The 23,843-nt window shown below is 42.4% G+C and overlaps 1 protein-coding gene across 1 annotated transcript; it reads left to right on the forward strand.

The window, feature by feature from the left end:
- The first annotated feature begins 1,252 nt into the window (after window positions 1-1,252).
- Window positions 1,253-23,212, forward strand: LOC132591606 (vomeronasal type-2 receptor 26-like). The gene is made up of 9 exons (XM_060270897.2): window positions 1,253-1,279; window positions 4,232-4,477; window positions 8,931-9,128; window positions 10,079-10,165; window positions 13,584-13,829; window positions 16,224-17,045; window positions 19,122-19,349; window positions 20,784-20,910; window positions 22,219-23,212. Exons 1-9 carry the CDS (start codon window positions 1,253-1,255, stop codon window positions 23,121-23,123), a joined length of 2,886 nt encoding a protein of 961 aa, XP_060126880.2. The 3' UTR covers window positions 23,124-23,212.
- Window positions 23,213-23,843: the final 631 nt, after the last annotated feature.

A 23,843-nucleotide genomic window follows, 5' to 3' on the forward strand; every position in this document is an offset into this window, starting at 1 on the left:
AAGACAGAGTTTCCAGAACCTGCGTGTCAAGCTGGGACTCTTGGGTGGTTGAATAAAGTTGCTTATGTTTTGTTTTGTATGTAATGAATGTTGTGAATTGCCTGAGAAGGGGTTTGTGGGATGGAACACTGGGGCAGACAAGTCACAACAGTTCCTAGAGTGTCCACTAACAGGAACTCACCTGGAGGCACACCTGACTACAGGTCAGTTCCTGTTCCCTCAGACATGCAAATGAGTTGGATTAGATAAGCCCTAGCCTGCAATCACTCTCTCTCTTAGCTACTTCCTCCTTCGATGGGAACACATCTTCAGAGAATCTCTAGTCAGCATGGTTCTCACTCTAGGCCTGCAGCCAAGAGTGAGACCAAATGGAGTCTTACTTTACTAAGTAGTCTCTAGATATATATATACTTGTAACTTTTCTAAGCAAGCCTGCCTTTCTGAGATTATGCTGTAACTCAGGATGAAACTGTAAGTAAACTCTATCTTATTTTATAAACACTGTGTTGTGTATTTCTTTTAAGAGGGACAAAGGGGACCTTTGCCAGGAAGTGTAATATTGAACTATAAAGTGTAATATTGTTATAGAGATTCTAGCGAATCTAACGCACATGCTTTGCTGCGCACAAAAGGGGAATGTCACTCTGCTGATATTGGAAGCTTGCTAACACAAGCTTGGATAGGATCTATCTAATAATATATCCTAATCCACATCCCTAACATTCCCATATGTTCTTGGTTTTGCAATTGGAAAAGTCGAGGGCGCCTTCTGTATTGCTGCTCCTCACACTCCAACCCCTGTCCCACCTACTTATTAAAAGGTAAAGGACCCCTGGGTGGTTAAGTCCACTCAAAGGTGACTATGGGGTTTGCCCCAGCTTCTGCCAACCTAGCAGTTCAAAAGAATGCCAGTGCAAGTAGATAAATAGGAACTGCTGTGGCGGGAAGGTAAATGACTTTGCCACATGCTCTGGCTTCCGTTACAGTGTCCCATTGCACCAGAAGCAGTTTAGTCATGCTGGCCACATGACCCAGAAAAGCTGTCTGTGGACAAACGCCAGCTTATGAAATAAATAAATGTTCTCCAATTGCAGCTTTTCTGTAGTAAATTGTGACCAAATCTGCTATGAACTTCAGCAACCTTCCAGCTATTCATTCATGCTCATTCTTTGACTTGTATGACATTGTACCCAACAAATGTTATGCCGCAGTTTCCATTGCATTTCCCCTCATAGTTCTTGGAACTACCGGTATGTACCCAGCCAATTCTTCTCCTACGGTAAGGCATATTATCACCTGGTTGTGCATAACTACATCTTTAGGCATTTAAAATGGATATTTAATAGCACATAACAAAGTTAAGGGACCCACGTGGCGCTGTGGGTTAAACCACTGAGCCTAGGGCTTGCTGATCAGAAGGTCAGCAGTTCGAATCCCCACGACGGGGTGAGCTCCCGTTGCTCCTTCCCAGCTCCTGACAACCTAGCAGTTTGAAAGCACGTCAAAATGCAAGTAGATAAATAGGAACCGCTACAGCGGGAAGGTAAACGGCATTTCCGTGTGCTGCTCTGGTTTGCCAGAAGCGGCTTTGTCATGCTGGCCACATGACCTGGAAGCTATACGCCGGCTCCCTCGACCAATCAAGCGAGATGAGCGCGCAACCCCAGAGTCGGTCACGACTGGACCTAATGGTCAGGGGTCCCTTTACCTTTACCTTTTACCTAAATTATGGGCACTCCCTTCTATTACAGCTTCTCATCTCTCACATACAAAACCACAGTCTTGGAAGAAACCTAGAGTTATGTTCCAAAGCAACACTCCAAATTTATGACACTACGAAGTAGAAATATCAATCCACCAGAATTGAGAAAGTACAGAAATGTCTCTGGCAGATTCACCCACCACTGCTGCTTTTGCTAAGGAAAGCTCTGTCCATGGATGGGCTCCTGCGGAAGGGGAATGAGCACTCAATTTCCTCCGCCACTATCAGGGTTTCTATGAGGAAGCTGCAAGTTGTATTTCTGGGGATAATTTGAGGAAACGGTCAGAGAACTGATGGATTTCAAGGGGGTGCAGAAGGACCTGGGTGCCCTACCTCCAAAAACGAATGATGGAGCAGCAACAGCAGTCAGAATGCTAATGCTGCCAGGCTTCTACCAAAGCCTTTATAAATAAACCATTTGCCCCACCCCACCCCCCAAATATGTTGCAAACTTCCAGGAACTTCCTTTCAGTGAAAAAAACTTGGGTGCATCTTAAACAACAATATGAATGCTAAGAAACACAAGGCTGCTGTGAAAACAGCAGACACGGCACAAGAGACTTTTCTTTTCGTTTTTGCTTTTTAAACTTTTAATTTTAGTTTTGTTGACCTATATAAATTCTAGGATGAGGTTAGGTGTGACTAACGCTTTGATGAATCCAAGCATATACAGCAGGCCTGTCACACACACCCGCCCCCGGCCAGTTCAACAACTTTGGTCGTCCCTCATGCATGTTCACTTCATTAAATATGGCCCTCTTTGGAAAAAGGTTGGGCACCCCTGATATAGAGCATAAAGGATCTTGAAACGAAGCCTTATGAGCAATAGTTGAAGGAGCCGTGTATGTTCGACCTGCATAAGAGGAAACTGAAAGGAGATATTATAGCCATCTTCAAATATCTAAAGGGCCGTCACATTGTTTTCTCTTGCTCCAGTTAGTAGGGCCTGAAGCAATGTCTTCAAGTTACAAGAAAGGAGATTCTGACTAAACATCAGGAAGAACTTTTTGATGGTAAGAACTGTTTGACAGTGGAACAGCCTCCCTCAGAATGTGATGGACTCTGCTTCCTTGGAGGTTGTTAAGCAGAGGTTGGACGGCCACCTGTCATGGATGCCTTAGTTGAGATTGCAAGGGGGGAACTAGATGACCCATAAGTCATGCTCCGCCCCATTGTTTTCACCACCAACGAATGGCATACCTGCTGCTTCAAGTAGTGTGCATGCACACAAAAGCTCATTCTTAGTTGGTCAAACTTAGTGGGTCTCTAAGGTGCTGCTGGAAGGAATTTTTTTATTTTGTTTTGACTATGTCAGACCAACACGGCTACCTACCTATAACTCCATTATCCTTGATATTACAGTATTGATACTGATTCCTGATTTCTAATTTCCTGGGTCATATGCAATTATTTTTTCTGGATCGAGTTACATGTTCCTCTAGTGGGAACTATTTTAATATCACTGTCTGCAAATGAAAAGCAAGACAGAAGGATATAAAGTTAGTATTACTCTTGTTCTTTCCAGATGCAGAGCATTGCACCAGGTGTCCGGAAGATCAACATCCAAACAAGGACAGAGATCAATGTCTCCACAAGACTATAAACTTTGGTTAGTACTGCTTCTCCTGCTCTTCCTGCCGCATGCAGACTGCGGAGTGAAGGCAAAATGCCCCTTGACTTTGGAGAGAGACTGGACAGAGACATTCAATTATTACAGGCCAGGAGACCACCTCATTAGTAGAGTCCTCTCTGCCACATTTTCTCTATTTAATCAACAGCACTTCAATGAGCCCCCCTCTACCAGCTTTAACCAGTAAGTCGCTTTATGGGGGTGGGGTTACTGCTGCTCCATTCAATATCGATTTTTTACTTATCGTCCTTTTGGAGCTGTGGTGCATCTGTGTACTTTGGCCCTTCCAGGCTTTGATGCTTTCAGATTTAAAATTTTAATCCTTCATTTTCTTTCCTTTTTAATGTTTGCATTTCTTTTTTTAAACAAATCATTAAAATAAATTATAAGAATAACAGGATTGGAGGGGACTGGGGTGGACGAAGAGGGTCGATAGATGTTCCATTTCATTTAATGAGCCTTTGAAAACCTTTTATCTCCTATTGTTCTTTGAAAGTCTGTGCATGTCTAATTCCATCATGAGAAATTCACTTTGCTTTAGTTCTTCTTTTCCAAGGGATGAGTATTGATTGAACAAGCCTTTCCCACCACTCAGGCATCATTAATTGGGGATCGGCTGTCAAACTTCTGAATTTGGATCACTATTAGCATGATTAAATTCTGGAAATTGAATCCAGGACGTTATCTTACCCTTAGAAGCTTGTCAAAAAAAAGAAGGAAGTGTTGAAACTGATATATGTACTCACTGAATCCTGGAGGATATGATGTGATATGTGCATTTTTGCAGGAAAGGAGGAAAAAGGTACTGGCTGCCCCTGTCCTTCTTCTTTGCCATTCAGCATATCAACCAGGATCCCCGGCTCTTGCCCAACATCACTCTGGGCTACAATATCTATGAGACCTTTTTTGATGAAAGGGTGACGTATGAAGCTTTGGTAGACCTGCTCTCTTCTAGACAGGCAAATGTTCCAAACTACAACTGCAGAGGACAGAATAACTTGATTGCTGTTCTGGAAGGAACCGACTCTGACGCTGAGAATTCCACCCAGATTTCAAGCATGTTGGGTATCTATAAAATCCCACAGGTAGGAATGGAGATGGAGGGATTATCTGGCTGACCTTCTCAGGCATGAAAATTTTGGGTAGTGTCAACTCAGAATGAGGAAGACATAGGACATCAAGGCATTGAAGAAAAGGAGATAAGGAATGATCAGATTTCTGTGTTTGTGTGTTTGTATGCCTGTGCAGATTAAACGGGAAGAAAGGGAACTTCCCTCATACTAGTCCCCATGCCACTAAAAATTGGATAAAGCAGGAAAGTTTCCCCTGAGTGAAACTGTGAAATCTTGTTTATTAATCGAAAACATTCATATCCCACTCAATAATTTAAAAAGCTTCGGGCTTCCGGGTTCAGCGCCAGCGTCGATCGGCGGGGTTTCGTCTCGTCTCCGAGACGGCCCGTCTCTGCTAGGAGTGGGGAGGGCAGCGAGAGCAACGCTGCGCCCCTTAGAACCTCGGGAAGGGCGTCCCGAGGGCAATTTGCTCGGCACAGACCCAATCCGGACTCCCCAACTCTTCGGTTAGCTCTAATAAGAGCTCCGGAGCGAGGAGGGTAGAAGTCGCGGGGGCCATTTTGAGCGGCAACGTTATTCTAGCAGGGAGAAGCTTCAAGCCGAAGGCGGAGAGCGCTGGATTCTTCCGAAAATAAAACGATTGGAAAAGACTGTAAGTAACCTCACGATTTGGATTATAAAACAATTTGGTCTGGGAGAGAGGGGAGAAAAGAGGAAGCCACCCCCCCCCCCACGGCAACAAAGAGACAGTAAATAGAAACCCGAAGCCATAAACAGAAGATTTGTAATTCAAAAGGATCCCTCAAAGGCATCAAAGAGAATATCCCCTTTGATGCAGGGTGAAAAGGGGAGAGAGACTGTGGTTTATGACTGCCCTGCAGCAATGAGGTAAAGCCTAAGAAAAACCTTTCTCTCCCTCGGGAGCCGGCAGCCCAGGCAATCCAGTGAGTTGATCAGGATTTATAAGTCAATTTTTACTTCACTTTGTATTTCTGGACTTTGTGGAATTTCTTTTTTGGCTTAAGTGCTTGTGAAATGTGAGTTCGAACTTTATTGTTAACAAGACTTGAAGAATGCAGCCAGCTTGTTAAAATGGAGTCGAGAAAATAAACTGTGATCATATTCCACCCCACGTGATAAGTTTTGACCTTGGCAGGACTGAAATATGTCAACAAAAAAGTGTTCCCCTGAGTTCCAGCGGTCTGTTTTGACCTTAATGTGGGAAACAAGAATAGAGTTATGTCAAGAGGAGACACGACGACAGGAGTTACAGCAGAAATTTCAGGAGGTGATGGCGGAATATGATTTTCTAGGAGATGAAGCTTTTGACACTGAAAAAGAGGAATGTGAGAATGACAATGATGGGGAAGGAAAAGATGAAGATGAGGACTGTGATGATTCAACACAAAATGAAACACACCATGAAAAAAATGATGACTCTACTCTACAAAAAGTTGGATGGAGTGCCCTGCCTTTGAGGGGGGCACGATTGGTATTATTGGAACTCCAGAACGCCCACAGGGAAGAAGGAAAAAATATGCAGAGAAGAGAAGAAATTCAGGGGTCCTGTATGGTGGCCTGGATGGCAAGAGACTGTAAACAGGGGGTGGGGTGAAGGGAAAGTGATGTTGTGATTATAAGGATGGATTAACAGGTTTATAACTGGTCTGCTGATTTTGGAATTTGCTGGATTGGGGGGGGTGGAGCCGGTAATCGGGGATGTAAGGTTAAATTGAGAATAGTTATAGTTTTAAAAGTGAATGGATTTTGGAAAATGTGAAAATATGGAGGCTTATAGAGGGAGAAAAAAAAAATTAGGCACGGGAAGAGAAAATGGGAGTTTGAATTTTCAGTGATTTGAATATTAGATGAAAATGTTAACAATTGATTTATAAGTTGTATAAGATACAAAGGTGTATTTTTATAAAGTAAGAAACTGTTGCAGATGATAAAAAAGGGATGAAAACCGGGGAAGGGGGGGAGGGGAAGCCCATAAAATATGGTTTTTCAACTATGAATGCAAGAAAAATTTTTCTGTTTTGTATTGTTTTTTTTCTTTTTCTTTTTTTTTCGCCCTTTCTTTTTCCCCTTTTTTTCCTATTTCTATTTTTCTCTTTTTTTGGTATAACAATAGATGGTTGGATGGATGTCCTCCTGCGTACTGCCCTGGTTTGCTGGAGCTCCCTGGTGGCAGGGGGGGGCTTTGGGGTCAGGGGAGGGGGAGGAGGACAGAAATCCAAGCATAAAATGGACCATTTCTGACTGTTCACAAACATGGGATACTTCTGTGGCAGGGGAGGACCCATGTGGGTGGGTAGGAAGGAGGTGGAAAAGGGGTTTAAGTATGTACCGTTTTTTTGTTTTTTTGTATTTTGTAAAATTAATAAAAAGTATGTTAAAAAAAAAAATAATAATTTAAAAAGCTTCCACTAAAAATGGAAGAGAAAATGCGAAACATAATGGATTTAAATAAAATAGGCAGAAGAAGAAAGAAGGGAAGTCAGGAGGAAGATGAAATATAAGTTGATATATATAATATGTATATGAAGTATGTATAATATGTTTATGTACAATATAAAAAATGCCTTCCAGTAGCACCTTAGAGACCAATTGGTCATTGGTATTGAGCTTTCATATGCATGCACACTTCTTCAGATACACTGAAACAGAAGTCCCCAGACCCTTATATATAGTCAGAGGGTGGGGAGAGGTATTACTCAGAAGGGTAGTGGGAATGGGTGATTGGCTGATTGGTGTGGTAAACCTGTTGACGACTGTTAACGACTGCAATTGGTCTTACAGGAAAAAGCAAGGGGTGAGATGGCTAAAAATAGCTTTATCATGTATAATGAGATAAGAAGACCAGGTCTCTCCATGGTTTTAAGTTTGGTAATGAGTTGCAATTCAGCAACTTCTCTTTCCAGTCTGTTTCTGAAATTTTTCTGTAATAAGACAGCTACTTTGAGATCTTGTATAGAATGGCCTGGGAGATTGAAGTGTTCTCCTATTGGTTTCTCTGTCTTGTGATTCCTGATGTCAGATTTATGTCCATTTATCCTTTGGTGTAGGGTTTGGCCTGTTTGTCCAATATAGAGAGCTGAAGGGCACTGTTGGCATTTGATGGCATACACAATGATAGAAGATGAGCAATTAAATAGTCCTGAGATGCTATGTTGGATGTTGTTGGGGCCAGTGATGGTGTTGTCCAGGTGTATGTGGCAGCAAAGTTGGCATCTGGGTTTATGGCAGGCTCTGGTACCAGTGTCCATGTTAAGTCTGGTGGTTGTATTATTGTGGGTGAGGAGTTTTGTTTAAGATTGGGTGGCTGTCTGTAGGCAATGAAAGGTCTTCCTCCCAGAGCTTGAAAAAGAGAACTGTCATTGTCTAGGAGAGGTTGTAGATCTCCTATGATGCACTGTACTATTTTAACTTGGGAGCTGTATGTGATTACTAGTGGTGTTCTGTTATTTTCTTTTTTGGGTCTGTCTTGCAGCAACAGGGCAGTCTTGAGCAGGTCGGCCGCCCTGGCGCTGAGGGGCGGGGATCGCTCTGGCGCCCCCGCCCTCGCAGGGCTCAGCATGGCTTCCGCGCGGCTTTGTCGCGCAGTGCCCTACCTACCGGCCCCACGCCCTGCCGCCCCATGCCACCGGGACTCTACCTAGAGCCAGCGCTGTGCAGCAAGTTCTCTCTGGGAACTGTAGATCTCTTAGATGAGAGTCTCTGTCTGTAGAGTTGGAACAGATGCGACTGTAACGTAGGGCCTGGCTGTATACAATGGATACAATGGATACCTATGACAAACTTAGTTGCTCTCTAAGTTGGAAGGAATATTTTTATTTTGTTTCAACTACAGCAGACCAACACAGCTACCTACCTGTAACTATGTACAGTCATACCTCGGTTTAAGTACACCTCAGTTTGAGTATTTTCAGTTTAAGTACTCCGCGGACCTCTCTGGAATGGATTAATCCACTTTCCATTACTTTCAATGGGAAAGTTTGCTTCAGGTTAAGTACAGACTTCTGGAACCAATTGTGTTTGTAAACCGAGGTACCACTGTACAATACGTGTATGTAAAATGTAATATGCAATATCTAATATGTAGAATCAATAAAAATTATAATTTTTAATATGTAGAATCAATAAAAATTATAATTTTTTAAAAAAGCATTTAAGGAGTGCACAACATAAAACAGTAACAAAATTGTTGAAATGTACAGTATAATACTAATGTACTTTATAATACCAGTAATATAGAAGGATAAAAGCGTATTTAAAATGTTGAAAACAGGAACTGAGGGAATTCATAAAGATAAAAAATGGGGTCCAGTCTTATGTGCCAAGGAAAGTCTGGGCAAAAAAACAACATGTGTTTTTACAAAGCCGATATCTGTTATTTGGGGTAAGAAATATTTCAGCTATGATCCCAAACAATGCAAGCCAACAGTCGATCTTTTCTTGCCAGGTCAAATATGCTTTTGGCTCCCTTGTTCTGAATGACAAGAGGCAGTTCCCCTTTTTCTATCGGATGGTCCCCAAAGAAGAGGCCCTGTACCCAGCAATTGTCAAGCTGCTCCATCACTTCAGATGGACATTCATTGGTCTCATTGCTCCAGACACCGACAATGGAGAGAAGTTCATTAACACATTGACACCTGTGCTCGTAGAGAGTGGCATTTGTGTTGCCGTCTTACTAATCGTTCCAAAACTTAATACATATGTTGTGCCCATCGAAGTTTATCTATTTAAAATGTGGCAAAAAGCCCATGTATTTTTTTATTACATAGAATATGCTTATTTCCTGGCGGGAATACAACTTGCAGAAATGTTCCTTGACATGCTGTTCAAACCCACTGCAGGGAAAGTCATGATCACAACATCTATGTCGGATCCCAGTGTATACTTATCCAGCTCAATGAACGGTGGTTTACATTTCCAGGACTTCCACAATATTCTTTCTTTCTCTATAGGGGCGAATAAATGGGCAAAATACGATGATTTTGATGCCTTTGTCTTTGCAAGCAAGCAGTTTTGGGAGGAAGCTTTAAATTGTTCCTATTTACAGAATACATTTTCAGTGAAAAGCTGGACCAGATGCCAAGAAAGAGAGCAACTGGAGTTGCTGCCCCAATATCACCTGGAAAGACTCTTATCTCTAAACAGCTACAGGATTTACAACACTGTCCAAGCTGTGGCGCGTTCCTTAAATGCTGCGTATTCCTCTAGATCAAAGTGGAGGCTGAAGGACAGTCTGGAAGTTCAAAGGCTGCAGCCATGGCAGGTATTTCCTTTCCCATCACCGACATCTCTGCCAAACATGACAATCAATTGTACAATTCCAGAATGGTTGTCTTGGAGACTGTCTGAGAACTTGGGGATTGTAGAGCAGAGGGGAGATTTTGCAAACCCCTTTGTGAAGTGCCCTGAATGGGATCCTTTTTATCTCCTCTCAGATGATAGTCTCTTTGGTAACAGTTCCTACCAGTGGCTTAAATACTTCTTTGCCTTGCAGTAGCCCATTTGACCCCCACCCAATCCATAAGAATCCCCTTGGGCAGGGAAGATGACATTGAACAAGCTCTCTCTCCCTAAGCCTTCTTCCATCCTCTTTAGGGTGATATTGCCATGTTTTATGGTGTTCTTGGATACATGGGCTTCCTGACCTCCATCTGCTTCACAGTGGCTTTTCTAGCCAGGAAGGTGCCTGGGCCTTCAATGAAGCCAAGCTGATCACCTTCAGCATGCTGGTCTTCTGCAGCGTTTGGGTCTCGTTTGTACCCACCTACTTGAGCACAAAGGGGAAGTACATGGTAGTTGTACAGGTCTTCTCCATCTTGGCCTCCAGTGCTGGGCTTCTGGGCTGCATCTTCATTCCCAAGTGCTACATTATTGTACTGAGGCCTGATCTGAACACAAAAGAGCATCTGACAACAAAAACTGACTCCTAAATTACTACATATTACTAAATTTCCAGTACAATAATGATGAGAAAGACTTACTTGCCTTGCAAATGTAGCTTCTTAGATTTAAGGCATGTTTGAGGCTCCTTTTCTGATGGTTACTTTTCAAACCTTAAAGAATGTTTACATTTTATTTTTAATTGTGCTATTTTAATTTGGAAAGTTGAGTGACTTCTTAAAAATTTGAGATATGGCTTGTTCTTCATTGTAGATAGAATTAATATCTGTATTTTCCTTCACAAACATTATGTTTAACATACTGAGAAAATTGTACCCTAATAAATTTGTTCCTCTTTATGATGCCTCAAGCTAGTGAGAAAGAGTGCTGTTTTTTTCTTCTTCTTTTCTTTGGGAAATATCTCGGCAAGCTTTGAGGCTGGAGAAAGGAAGATTATTTATTCCAGAGACCCTTCGATAGTGACTTGAGATAACTGCTCGTGGTACATCCACTCATCCCATCTGCTTTGCATCTATTTTTCAGGCTTTCCATAAATTCTAAAACTTCTTTGAGCAGAGGTAACAACATGGGAAGTGCAGCCTCTCTAGTCACAAAGCCACGGTCAGCTCCTTGAAATAAAAATTGCTTGACTATCTCCAGCATGAGCTCCTATTTTACTCTGGCAGGAGTTGTTGCTGCTGCTGCTACTGCTGCTTTTCCACTCCCATGATTAGTGGAGGGATTCTCCCCCCTTCATCTGGGATGCCTCAGATTCTCTGTAGCTGAAGTTCTGTCTCCTGACTTCTTAGATATGGCAGAACTTGCCATAGTGGAAGGGAATAGACCCAAGATCAGCTCCAGCTGGCCCTTTGGCCCATAAGAGGCAGGGCAGAACGGTTAAAATAAACACACACAAACACTTTTAATTCATAGGTAGCAGGTGGGGGACAACCTGCATTGTGAAGGGTCAGAACAAGGTCACACTGTCCTGGGCACCCTCCTGCAAGTGGACCATAAGAGATGCTCATTTGGACTCCCAGTGGAGCATGTCAAACAGGAAAGAGTCCATTGCTAGTTCATCTGCCAGCATGGATAATTATTCAGTGATAAAAGGCAGTCAGAATATCTCCTAGGGTCAGTGAGAGATTGATAGGCAGGCCTCAGAAGTTCTGAAGAGACACTCGTCCATCATTATCAAGAGGAAGATTAAATCTCCGGAGACATAGCAGAGGTGGCTCTTCTCAAGGAAGACAGGGAAGATGAGGACTGAAACCCTGGGTCCTGGTGGTGGGACAGTGGGGGAGGGTTGAGCTGGGAGGTGCTGGAATCAAGGGGGGGTCAGAAAAAGCAGCCCCTTCCAGGACAAGGCTGGAGGCTGAGTGTCTCAATGTGAGCACAGACACAGACAGTGAGGAATCAGAGGGTACACCTGCCGTCCTGCAACAGAACAGTCTCAGTCCTCCTGGCTCTCTTCCTCTCACACCCTGCTCTAGAATAGTCCTACATGTTGACAGACAGACCCAGGGGAGGAGCTCACCCCCATGTCGCAGTCTCTGTTTGTTGGGGAGGGCTCCAGAGTGAGAAGCTAGGGGGGAAAGCAGGGCTGGAGCTCAATTTCCTGCAACTTCTCAAGCTGAAGGAGTCAAGCCGGGAAGACCTCGCTGTCTTGCCGGCCTCTTTTTGACCTGCAAGGCCCTTCTCAAGTTTCAGCTTTCCATATCCCAGACATGACCCTGCTCAGCTTGCAGTGGTGCCACACTCTCGAGCAAGTCAGCAGGCTCCCATGAGAGCACGGCACCAAAAGATGTGCATCCTGATTTACATCAGAGGAATGTTGGAGGGTGTGGAACGCGCTGCTTTCACTAAAGTTGGACATATTCAGCTGCCCCTTCTGTTATTCATTTCAGAGTCTAAAGGCACATGTGGCCTTTTTTGCAAACATGTTTTTCTCCAGCCTGCTCCTGCGCATGAAGCCACGTAAAGAGTTCAGGGCATTTAGGAGGCCGTGCTTGTTCCCTTTATTATTATCAAAATCATAGAGGGGTTTTTCTTTCATCTTCTTCTCAACAAAGCTCCAGAGATCACCTTTCAGTCCACTCAAGGAGATCTCAGAATTGACAACAACATGAGGTCATTAAGATATTTCATCAGAGCAGGGAAGGATTGGTACATAAATGCCTTCTGTACTGCTGAGAATTTGGTGTCAGATTTAGGACAGGCGAGTTGCAATACAAGGGTGCAAGGCTGACTTCTATCCCTTCTGGGTGTGAAGTCTTGCTTTGATTCCATCAACATAATCTAATTATTGTCTAGTTCAGAGGAGCAGTCACAGGAAAGGAAGCTCTTCCAAGCAGGCACATAATGGTACTGCTTCTCCTGCTCTTCCTGCCTCATGCAGACTGTGGAGTGAAGGCAAAATGCCCCTCGACTTTGGAGAGAGACTGGATTGAGCCATTCAATTATTATAGGCCAGGAGAGCACCTCATTAGTGGAGTCATCTCTGCCACTGATGCGATATTTCATTCACAGCACTTCAATGAGTCTCCCTCTATCAGCTTTATCATGTAAGTCCATTTATGGTGATCTGGTTATTGCTGCTTCGTTCAATATTGATCTTTATTTATCATCCATTTGGAGCTGTGGTGTATCTGTGTACTTTAGACCTTCCAGGCTGTGATACTTTGGGGTATAAATTTTTAATTCTTTATATTCTTTTTTAAAAATGTTTGCACTTCTTTTTAAAAACAAACAAATAAAAATAACAGGCTGGGGAGAGACAGAGAGAGAGAGAGAGAGAGAGAGAGAGAGAGAGAGAGAGAGAGAGAGAGAGAGATGTTCCACGTCATTTAATGAGCCTTTAAAAACCTTTTGTCTCCTATTGTTCTTTGAAAGTCTCTGCACGTCTAATTCCATCATGAAAATTCCCCCTGTTTTAGTTTTGTTTTCCATGGGATAATGGGTATTGATTGAACAAGGCTTTCCCACCATCATTAATTGGGGATCGGCTGTCAAACCTCTGAATCTGGATCAGTATTAGCATGACTAAATTCTAGAAATTGAATCCAGGACTTTATATTATGCTAAGAAGCTTGTCAGAAAAAGCAAGAGTTGGAAGTGATATCTTCACTGAATCCTGGAGGATATGATGTGATATGTGCATTTTTGCAGGAAAGGAGCGGAAAGGTACTGGCTGCCCCTGTCCTTCTTCTTTGCCATTCAGCATATCAACCAGAATCCCCGGCTCTTGCCCAACATCACTCTGGGCTACAATATCTATGAGAACTTTTTTCTTGGAAGGGTGACGTATGAAGCTTTGGTAGACCTGCTCTCTTCTAGACAGGTGAATGTTCCAAACTACAACTGTGGAGGACAGAATAACTTGATTGCTGTTCTTGAAGGAACTGACTCTGACACTCAAAACTCCATCCAGATTTCAAGCATGTTGGGGATCTATAAAATGCCACAGGTAGGAATGGAGATGGAGGGATTATCTGGCTAAGGTTCTCAGGCATGAAAATTTTGGGGTAGTGTCAACTCAGAATGAAGAATGCCTTCTTCTCTCTCTGTGTGTGTTTGCATAAAATGGGAAGGAAGGGAACTTCCCTCGTACTTGTGGCCATGCCACTAAAAATGGAATAAAGCAGAAAAGTTCCCCCTGAATGAAAATGTGATATTTTGTTTTGTTTTGTTTTCAAATAAATTTTATTCAGTTTTCCAATTAACAATTGAATAAAATAAAATAAAAAAGAACAATCTTTTATACAAGACATCTTATATTTTCCTCTTACACCTTGCTCTGCCGAGCTGGTACTTTCCCCCCCCCCTTCATGCGGGTTTCTTGTTAACTCCATTTTTTGCAGTTCCTTATTGTCTTTTTTTTAGTCAATTCGTAGGATTTATTTCAATCCTGCAAGTGTTTTTAAACTTCTACAGTTTTTCTCCATATAGTCCACATATTTACTCCAGTCCTTTTGAAACCTCGTCTCTCCTTGGTCTCGGATCTTGCAAGTCAGTCTAGCTAGTTCAGCATAATCCATCATTTTCATCTGCCACTCTTCAATTGTTGGTAATTCCTGAAGCTTCCATTTTTGGGCTAACAATGTCCTAGCCGCGGTTGTCGCATATATAAACAATACTTGATCATCTTTTCTGGATTTCTGTATTTTAGAATTTCTGTTTTTTTGGAAGCCGCCCAGAGTGGCTGGGGGAACCCGGCCAGATGGGCGGGGTATAAATAATAAATTATTATTATTATTATTATTCTAATCTCTCCTCCCATTATTCCTAACAAGAATGCCTCCGGTCTTTTTGGGAAGGTATATTTAAACATCTTTTTCAATTCGTTATATAACATCTCCCAAAATCTTTTTACCTTATCACATGTCCACCACATATGATAAAATTCACCATCTCTCTCTTTACACTTCCAGCATACTTTATCACTCATTCTATACATTTTAGCTAATTTTGCTGGTGTTAAATACCATCTATACATCATCTTATATATATTTTCCTTCAATGCAGTACATGCTGAGAATCTTAAAGTTTGATTCCATAATTTCAACCACACGTCATATTCAATATTATGCCCAAAATTCTTTGCCCATTTGATCATCACCTCTTTTGTCAACTCATCTTTTGTATACCATTCTAACAACAAATCATACATTTTTGACAGAGGCTTTGTTTTGCCTTCTAGCACTTCTATTTGAAATTTGGACCTTTTATCCTCAAAACCTATTTTCCTATCTTCTCTAAGAACATCATTTATTTGGTGATATTGTATCCAACCTGTTAGCAGCCCTTTAATTTCTTCATAAGGCTTCAGTCTCCAGCCTTTCTCAGTTTTTGTCAAAATTTCCTCATACGTGGCCCTCCTCCCCTCCATGTTCACTTTCTTAACTGTTAATACCTCTGCTGGAGATACCCACCATGGTGTTTTAGTCTCTAACAGCATTTTATTTCTTTCCCATACCTCATACAGAGATCTTCTTATCACATGGTTTGTGAACCCTTTATGAGACTTTTTTTTATCATACCATTAATATGCATGCCATCCAAATCTGTTATTAAAACCTTCCAAATCTAGCAAGTCCGTGTTCTTTAAGGTTATCCACTCTTTTATCCAACACATACAAGACGCTTCATAATATAGTCTCAAGTCTGGTAGGGAGAATCCGCCTCTTTCTTTTCTATCCACCAAAATTTTATGTTTTATTCTAGGCTTTTCCCCCTGCCAGACAAATCTCGACAAAATCTTCTGCCATTCTTGGAATTGTCTTGTACCCTTCACAATAGGTATAGTTTGAAATAGGAATAACATCTTAGGTAACACATTCATCTTTATTGCTGCTATTCTTCCCAAGAATGACATTTTCATATTAGTCCATCTTTCTAAATCTTTCTTTATTTCTCTCCATGCTGGTTCATAGTTGTCACTATATAGGTTAATATTCTTTGCTGTCATCCATATTCCCAGGTATTGTACTTTTTTTGCCACGTCAAGTCCATATTTTTGCTGTAACTTGCTTTTCCTCCTTTGTCATATTCATTGCCATAACCTTAAAAATGTGATATTTTGTTTATTGATTGAAAGCATTAATAACCCATTCAATAAATAAAAATCTTTTAGCATTGCACAACGTAAAACAGTAACAAAATTGTTGAAAGAAGACCAGTAAATTGAAAACAGGAACTGAGTAATTCATAAAGATAAAAATGGGGTCCAGTCTTATGTGCCCAAGAAATCTGGGCAAAGAAACAACATGTCTTCACAAAACAGATATATGTTATTTGGGCAAAGAACTATTTCGGCTTCCATCCCAAACAATGCAAGCTACAGTCCTTCTTTTCTTGCCAGGTCAGCCATGCTTTTGGCTCCCTTGTTCTGAATGACAAGAGGCGGTTCCCCTTTTTCTATCGGACGGTCCCCAAAGAAGAGGCCCTGTACCCAGCGATTGTCAAGCTGCTCCTTCACTTCAGATGGACGTTCATTGGTCTCATTGCTCCAGACACCGACAATGGAGAGAAGTTCATGAAGACATTGACACCTGGGCTCGTAGACAGTGGCATTTGTGTTGCCGTCTCACTAAGCATTCCACAACTTAATACAGGTCACGGTGTAATGACGATCAAGATTGCTCCATTAGAAAAGTGGGGACAAGCCCATGTATTCCTTTATTATGTAGAAACTACTTATTTCTTGGTGGGAATACGACTTGTAATAATTATATTCGACCAGCAGGTCCCACCCACTGCAGGGAAAATCTTGATCACAACATCTATGTGGGATTTCAGTGTAGACTTCATCGGCTTCATCGACCAGGGTTTTGATTTACAGCACTTCCACAGTTTTCTTTCTTTCTCTATAGGGGCAAATAAATGGGCAAAATATGATGATTTTGATGCCTTTTACTTTGCAATTCATCACTTTCGGGAGGAAGCTTTTAATTGTTCCTATTTACAGAATACATTGTCCGTGAAAAGCTGGACAAGATGCCGAGAAAGAGAGGAACTGGAGGTGCTGCCCCAAGATCACCTGGAAAGACTCTTATCTCTAAACAGCTACAGGATTTATAACACTGTCCATGCTGTGGCGCGTTCCTTACATGCTGCGTATTCCTCTAGATCAAAGTGGAGGTTGAAGGACAGTCTGGAAGTTCAAAGGCTGCAGCCATGGCAGGTATTTCCTTTCCCATCACTGACATCTCTGCCAAACATGGCAATCAATTGTACAATTCCAGAATAGTAATCTTGGATATTGTCTGAGAACTTAGGGAATGTAGTGGGGAGGGGAGATTTTGCAAACCCCTTTGTGAAGTGCCCTGAATGGGATCCTTTTTATCTCCTCTCAGATGATAGTCTCTTTGGTAACAGTTCCTACCACTGGCTTAAACTCTTCTTTGCCTTGACCCCCACCCCCTCCATAAGAATTCCCTTGGCCAGGGAAGATGGCATTGCACAAGCTCTCTCTCCCTAAGCCGCCTTCCTTCCTCTTTAGGGTGATATTTTGGCACCTACTGAGCTCCATGAAGCTCTATCCTTTGTCCAAAGGTGTGTGTCTTGCTGGAGCCTGTATTAAGTGCCTGAGTGACTCATCTTCTCATTACAAGAGAGTTGAATATATATGGGCATTTGCCATATTTTTAGCGTATTTATATTCTGATCCCATTAATATGCATTGAACTAAATTTTCCATTTTATATAGAATATCTTGAATATTTTTATACAGAGCAGATAACAGCTGTAATCATCATCTTAGGCCCATCTTCATGTGCCTCCTTCATGAGAAGTCTGGAGGGTGGCAACATGAGAATGCACCTTTTCTGCAGTCCCCCCGCCCCCCTTTGGAGAATGCTGTCTCCTGGGAGGTTTGTCTGGCACCAAAAAATTAGGTTTAAAATTGGGGCTCGTCTTATACACGGTTAGTGCTGAGGGGTGTTTTCATAATTTGGAGTCCCCAAAAATAGGGTGTGTCCTATATATGGGGGTGTCTTAGACACGGAAAAATACGGTTCCACTGTAGTTTGTTCACAGGCTGCAATAATGGATGTTTTTAGCTTGGTCCAGTGTTCCTAGATGTTATCAGGGAATTCTGAAAGCAGCTGGTCCTTAAGCGTCTTACATATACTTTAAATATATACTCTCTATATATACTTTAAATATAAACTCCAGGTTATTACAACAATCCTGCCAATGTTTGTATCTGTTTGCAGTTTATCAGTAAATATTCAATAAACCATTTCCATTCTTTTATATATTAAAAAGTTTGTTATCTTGATTCCTTATTCTTCTGGTAAGTTTTGCCATTTCTACATATTCCTTTAGTTTTTGTATCCATTCTTCCTTTGCTGGGACTTTTGCTGCTTTCCATTTTTAGACGAGTAGCATTCTTGCTGCTGTGGTCGCATACATGAATACATTTGTCTACAATTTAGGTAGTTCTGTCTTTATAATTCCAAAAGTTGCCAGTGGTTGCCAGAACTGAAGGGCCCAGCCTTCCGCCCTTTCAAAGGCGCCAACACTCTCCTGGATGTTTCCCAAGCATCTGAAACTGCATTTGTGCATATCTGGACTCTGTTCAGCCCTCCTCATTTTCCTGTGTGCTCTTTGAAACCAGGGAGGAGGGAAGCCTGTCTCAGTAGGAGAGGGAAAGTCCATGGATTCTCCAGCATTATCTTGACCCCTCTCCTTGACCACACTGGGAGCCAGTGACTCGTAATCTGGGGAACCGGGTTCGTGTCTCCGCTCCTCCACATGCAGCTGCTGGGCGACCTTGGGCTAGTTACACTTCTCTGAAGTCTCTCAACCCCACTCACCTCACAGAGTGTTTGTTGTGGGTGAGGAAGGGAAAAGGAGATTGTTAGCCGCTTTGAGACTCCTTTGGGTAGTGATAAAGCAGGATATCAAATCCAAACTCTTTTTTTTTCTTCCTCTGCTTCAGTCTTGGAGTCTGAACTGCTCCCTGTCACTGACTCTCCATGCTCACTAAACCCTGTTGCCTCTTCAGCATCCAGCCCCTCATCACAATCTTCTTCCTCTGATCTCTCCTCAGTGTCCCACCACCAATGCCCTGGCTCTGAGCCTTCCTCAACTGGGGGTTCCCTTGAAGGTCCCCTGGCTGGTGTTTCCCACAATTCCTCAGACTGCCCAACCAGTCCCTGACACTCCGTAGCCAATCCCAAATGAAATGCGCAGAGATGAATAGTCAGTGGTGTTTTCCCTGTTCTATATACGGCCCTTTTCTCTGCCATTCTAGCTCCACTCTTTCCTGGGAGACGCCCAATTTTACAATTCTTCAATGGACGGCATGTATTTGGATGAGAACGGGGAACTGGCAGCTGACTTGGACATTGTGAGCTGGGTGGTGTTTCCCAATAAGTCCAGCCATAGGGAGAGGATTGGGAGCATCAATAGACAGAGATCCCTCGACCTAAAGTGCACCATCGACCGGAATGCCACTGTGTGCCCCATATGGCTCAACCAGGTGAGGGAAATAATTTCATTTTATTTGATTTCCCATCCGATAAGCTTAAATTATGCCACCATGTTTTGTGCCATGCTGCCTTCAAATGCCTCCTGCATTTCTTGAAGATCTAACAGTCGGTCCCTGGGAAACTGTATATACAGGATTCAGCTGCTATGGGTGTGTGATTTCAAGGTGGTTGCTTGTTTTAGTAACTAGATGAGGTGGTCAATGGTTTTCCCATTCCCCTGTCACATTTAAATCACAAAAAAACTTAAATCTGTAGGAGAGAGTGGCTTTTAAGAGCCTCATTGCTGGCAGTATTTCCAGAAATGCTCCTATGAATCCATGTTCTATGGGGAAAGGGTGCAATAGATTTGTTTGCAAAAAGAGATGGCCTCCTAACTTGAACCCTTCAAGGAAATTTGATCATCTCTCAACATTTGCAGGTAGTTCCTCTTCCAAACCTTTAAGTGATTGAAAAAATATTGTTAGAAAATACTGTCCCAGCTCCATTTCAAACACAGGTTGCAGGGAGAGAAATCGCTTCACCAGTTAATTCTACCAGGGGTGGCTAATATCTGGACCCCACTCCCCCAAATTCTATGTAGCACCTAGCACCCCTTATTTAAAAAACAAGCATTATTTTCTGATAATGGTTTACTATGCTCCTGTATGTCTGCTGCTGTAATTTTGTGGGGCTAAAAGGTTTTGTGATCCCCCCCCCCCCCAGCGATCATTTATGTTTGTGGAAATATGTTTTTCAAAACTGAATCTTAAAATGAAATATAAAAATGATTTAGAATACAGTTGTACCTCGGCTACCAAAAGTCTCATAAGCCGAACATTTTGGCTCCTGAACGATCGAAAACCGGAAATAATTCTTCCAGTTCTCAAAAGATTTTCAGAAGCCGAACGCCCGGAGCAGCTTCCACGGCTTTCAATTGACTGTAGGAAGCTCCTGCAGCCAATCGGAAGCCGCACCTCAGAACCCGAATGTTTCGGAACTCGAACAGACTACCGGAACAGATTCTGTTTGAGTTCCAAGGTACGACTGTAATGGGAAAATGCTGCTTGGAAAACCTACTGGATGGCATCCCCTGTTTGATACTTGGGCCAAACCAACAGAAGGTTCCACTTGGGTGACTATGACCCTCAAATAAGAACTTTTTAGCTTCCTCTGGTTTACACAGTGATCACGACACTCTATCAAGTACAAGAGGGGAGGTCTATCTTTGAGGATTTAACAAACCAAACTTAAACACAGCAGAACAAAAGAGGACGGGAATGGGAAAGAACTAGGGTTTTGATCAAACGGAAACATTCTCATGAGAGGTTTTGCTGCAATCAAGCAGTATATAAATTTGGTTAAAGGTAATTAATTAAGTAATACATTGTTATCATCCTTAACACATCAGCCTTAATACATTCTTCTTGATGCCAATTTATGCTTAGCCCCTGCCTGCTTCCAGGTGTGTGGAAAGTTGCCAGCCTGGATTCTTCAAGGTATCTCAGGAAGGAATGCTGCTCTGCTGCTATGACTGCGTTCCCTGTGCGGAAGGAACCATTGCCACTCAGGAAGGTGGGTGACACCAGCAGAAAGACCTGCCCTGGGGGAAGAGGACAAAGGAAGGACCTTTCTAGTGTCCGGGGTTCATTTAAGGGGAGTTCTAGAACTGATGTCCTGCTACAACGCAACTGGGCAGTTTCCTCATGGATATTCATACATGCTAAGTCAGGGGTCAGCAACCTTTTTCAGCTGTGGGCCGGTCCACCATCCCTCAGTCCATGTTGTGGGCTGGACTATATTTTGAAGAAGAAGAAAAAGAACAAATTCCTATGCCCCACAAATAACCCAGAGATGCATTTTAAATAAAAGGAGACATTCTACTCATGTAAAAACACGCTGATTCCCGGACCATCTGTGGGCCAGATTGAGAAGGCGATTGGGCCACATCCGGCCCACGGGCCTTAAGTTGCCTACCCCTGTGCTAAGTTGACACATTCAATGACAATTGGAAGCCTACACAAAGTGGGAGAAAATCCTGAGATGTGGGAATTTGACAGTACTTTGACGGTTTGTCAAACATGGCACAAAAGGCACTATACCTAAAAGCACTCCACCCCCATCGTTCTGCCCAGACACTGAGGTCCAGCGCCGAGGGCCTTATGGTGGTTCCCTCGCTACGAGAAGCCAAGTTACAGGGAACCAGGCAGAGAGCCTTCTCAGTACTGGCACCCACCCTGTGGAATGCCCTCCCACCAGAGGTCAAAAAGAACAACAATTACCAGACCTTTAGAAGGCATCTTAAGGCAGCCCTGTTTAGGGAAGCTTTTAATGTTTGATGGAATTCTGTATTTTAATATTTTGTTGGAAGCCGCCCAGAGTGGCTGGGGGAACCCGGCCAGATGGGCGGGGTATAAATAATAAATTATTATTATTATTATTATTATTATTATTATTATTATTATTATCAACTACGAGATGATTGTCATGCACAATGTTTCATATAGTTGAGTCCAACAAGGTCCCTTTTGAGTGTCATAGTAGAAACCTTTGGCCTCAGGACCCTTATCCTAACATTGACATCTTTTCTTACTGTTGTTTTATTCCTATCAGAAATATTAGTGAGGGCCGCTGCATTGTGGTCCCCTTAATATGTGGAATCCTCTCCCTACTGTTTTTACCACCAATCAAAGACATACCAGTTGCCCCAGGTTTCCCTGTCCCGTAATATTAATATTTATACCAATAAATGCTCTCCCTGGTTATATGCAATTATTTTTATTGAATATAGTTATGATTTCTTTTAGTGGAGATCACTTTGGTATTACTTTTTGTCAATGAAAAGCAGTACAGTAAAGATGTTATTCCTCGTGTTCTTTCCAGATGCAGAGCATTGCGTCAGGTGTCCAGAAGATCAGCATCCAAACAAGGACAGAGATCAATGTTTCTACAAGATCGTCACCTTCCTGGCTTATGGAGAACCTTTGGGGATCTTCCTAGCTTCCTTTGCCCTATTCTTATCCTTAACCACGTGTGTTGTGCTAGGAATATTCATTATATTCCAAGAAACTCCCATAGTCAAAGCCAACAACCGGAGCCTCTCCTATATCCTCCTCATCTCCCTCCTGCTTTCTTTTTTGTCCTCCTTCCTCTTCATTGGAAGGCCAAGGAAAGTGACCTGCCTTCTCCGACAAGTGGCCTTCAGCATCATCTTTTCGGTTGCTGTCTCCTCTGTGTTGTCAAAAACCATCACTGTGGTGCTGGCTTTTCTGGCCACAAAGCCAGGAAACACTATGAGGAGATGGCTGGGAAAGAGTCTGGCCAACTCCATTGTCATTTCCTGTTCCAGTGTCCAAGTTGTCATCTGCATCATCTGGCTGGGAATCTCTCCACCCTTCCCAGAGTCTGACATGCATTCCCAGCCTAGGGAGATCATCCTGCAATGTAATGAAGGGTCTATTGCCATGTTTTATGCTTCCCTTAGCTACATGGGCTTCCTGGCCGCCATCTGCTTCACAGTGGCTTTCTTAGCCAGGAAGCTGCCTGGAAATTTCAATGAAGCCAAGCTAATCACCTTCAGCATGCTGGTCTTCTGCAGCGTTTGGGTCTCGTTTGTACCCACCTACTTGAGCACAAAGGGGAAGTACATGGTAGCTGTACAGATCTTCTCCATCTTGGCCTCCAGTGCTGGGCTTCTGGGCTGCATCTTTATTCCCAAGTGCTACATTATTGTACTGAGGCCTGATCTGAACACAAAAGAGCATCTGACAACAAAAGCTGACTCCTAAATTACTACATATTACAAAATTTCCAGTACAACAATGATGAGAAAGACTTACTTGCCTTGCAAATGTAGCTTCTTAAATTTAAAGGCATGTTTGTGGCTCCTTTTCTGATGGTTACTTTTCAAACCTTAAAGAATGTTTACATTTCATTTTTAACTGTGCTATTTTAATTTGGAAAGTTGAGTGAATTCTTAAAATTTTGAAATATTGCTTGTGTGGCGGAATAGTGCCTGATGATGATTCCAGTTCATCATGGGTTAATCTATCACTCCCATTATAGACAGGTGTTCCCTGGGAGGCGGAGCTAGATAGCATTCAAAATGGCAGTTGGCAGTTGGCAGTTGGGGAGTAGAGTGTCAGAGAGGGATGCAGGAGCTGTATTAACAAGTCTGTGTTATATGAAAAGAAGATGATGAACTAAGAGTTTAAACAAATTGTTGTAAGCCCAAAAATGGCTTATCTTCTGAGTTAGCCAATAAAACTCAGAGACAGGAGGAGTTAGGAGTCCATTATGTTTATTGCAAAGCAATAAGGTTACAGTCGAATCTTTTCGCAAAACTGCAACCCCGCCCAAAGGTCGGGCAGGAATTTATAACATTTCAAACAAAGAATTTTGATTTAACCAATCACATACAGCATTTCATCATTTTAATATTTAATATTCATCATTACCTCATTTCATATTTAATACGCATGCGCAATAAGCACCGCTAACTAAACTTT

The sequence above is a fragment of the Zootoca vivipara genome, chromosome 2, assembly GCF_965207765.1.
Source record: "Zootoca vivipara chromosome 2, rZooViv2.hap1.1, whole genome shotgun sequence".
Lineage (NCBI taxonomy): Eukaryota > Metazoa > Chordata > Lepidosauria > Squamata > Lacertidae > Zootoca > Zootoca vivipara.

Coding starts and splice junctions, on each gene's coding strand:
- LOC132591606 (XM_060270897.2), top strand. CDS start 1,253: ATGTACCCAGCCAATTCTTCTCCTACG. Junction 4,478..8,930: donor GTATCTATAAAATCCCACAG/GTAGGAATGGAG, acceptor TTTTCTTGCCAG/GTCAAATATGCTTTTGGCTC. Junction 20,911..22,218: donor AACCATTGCCACTCAGGAAG/GTGGGTGACACC, acceptor TGTTCTTTCCAG/ATGCAGAGCATTGCGTCAGG.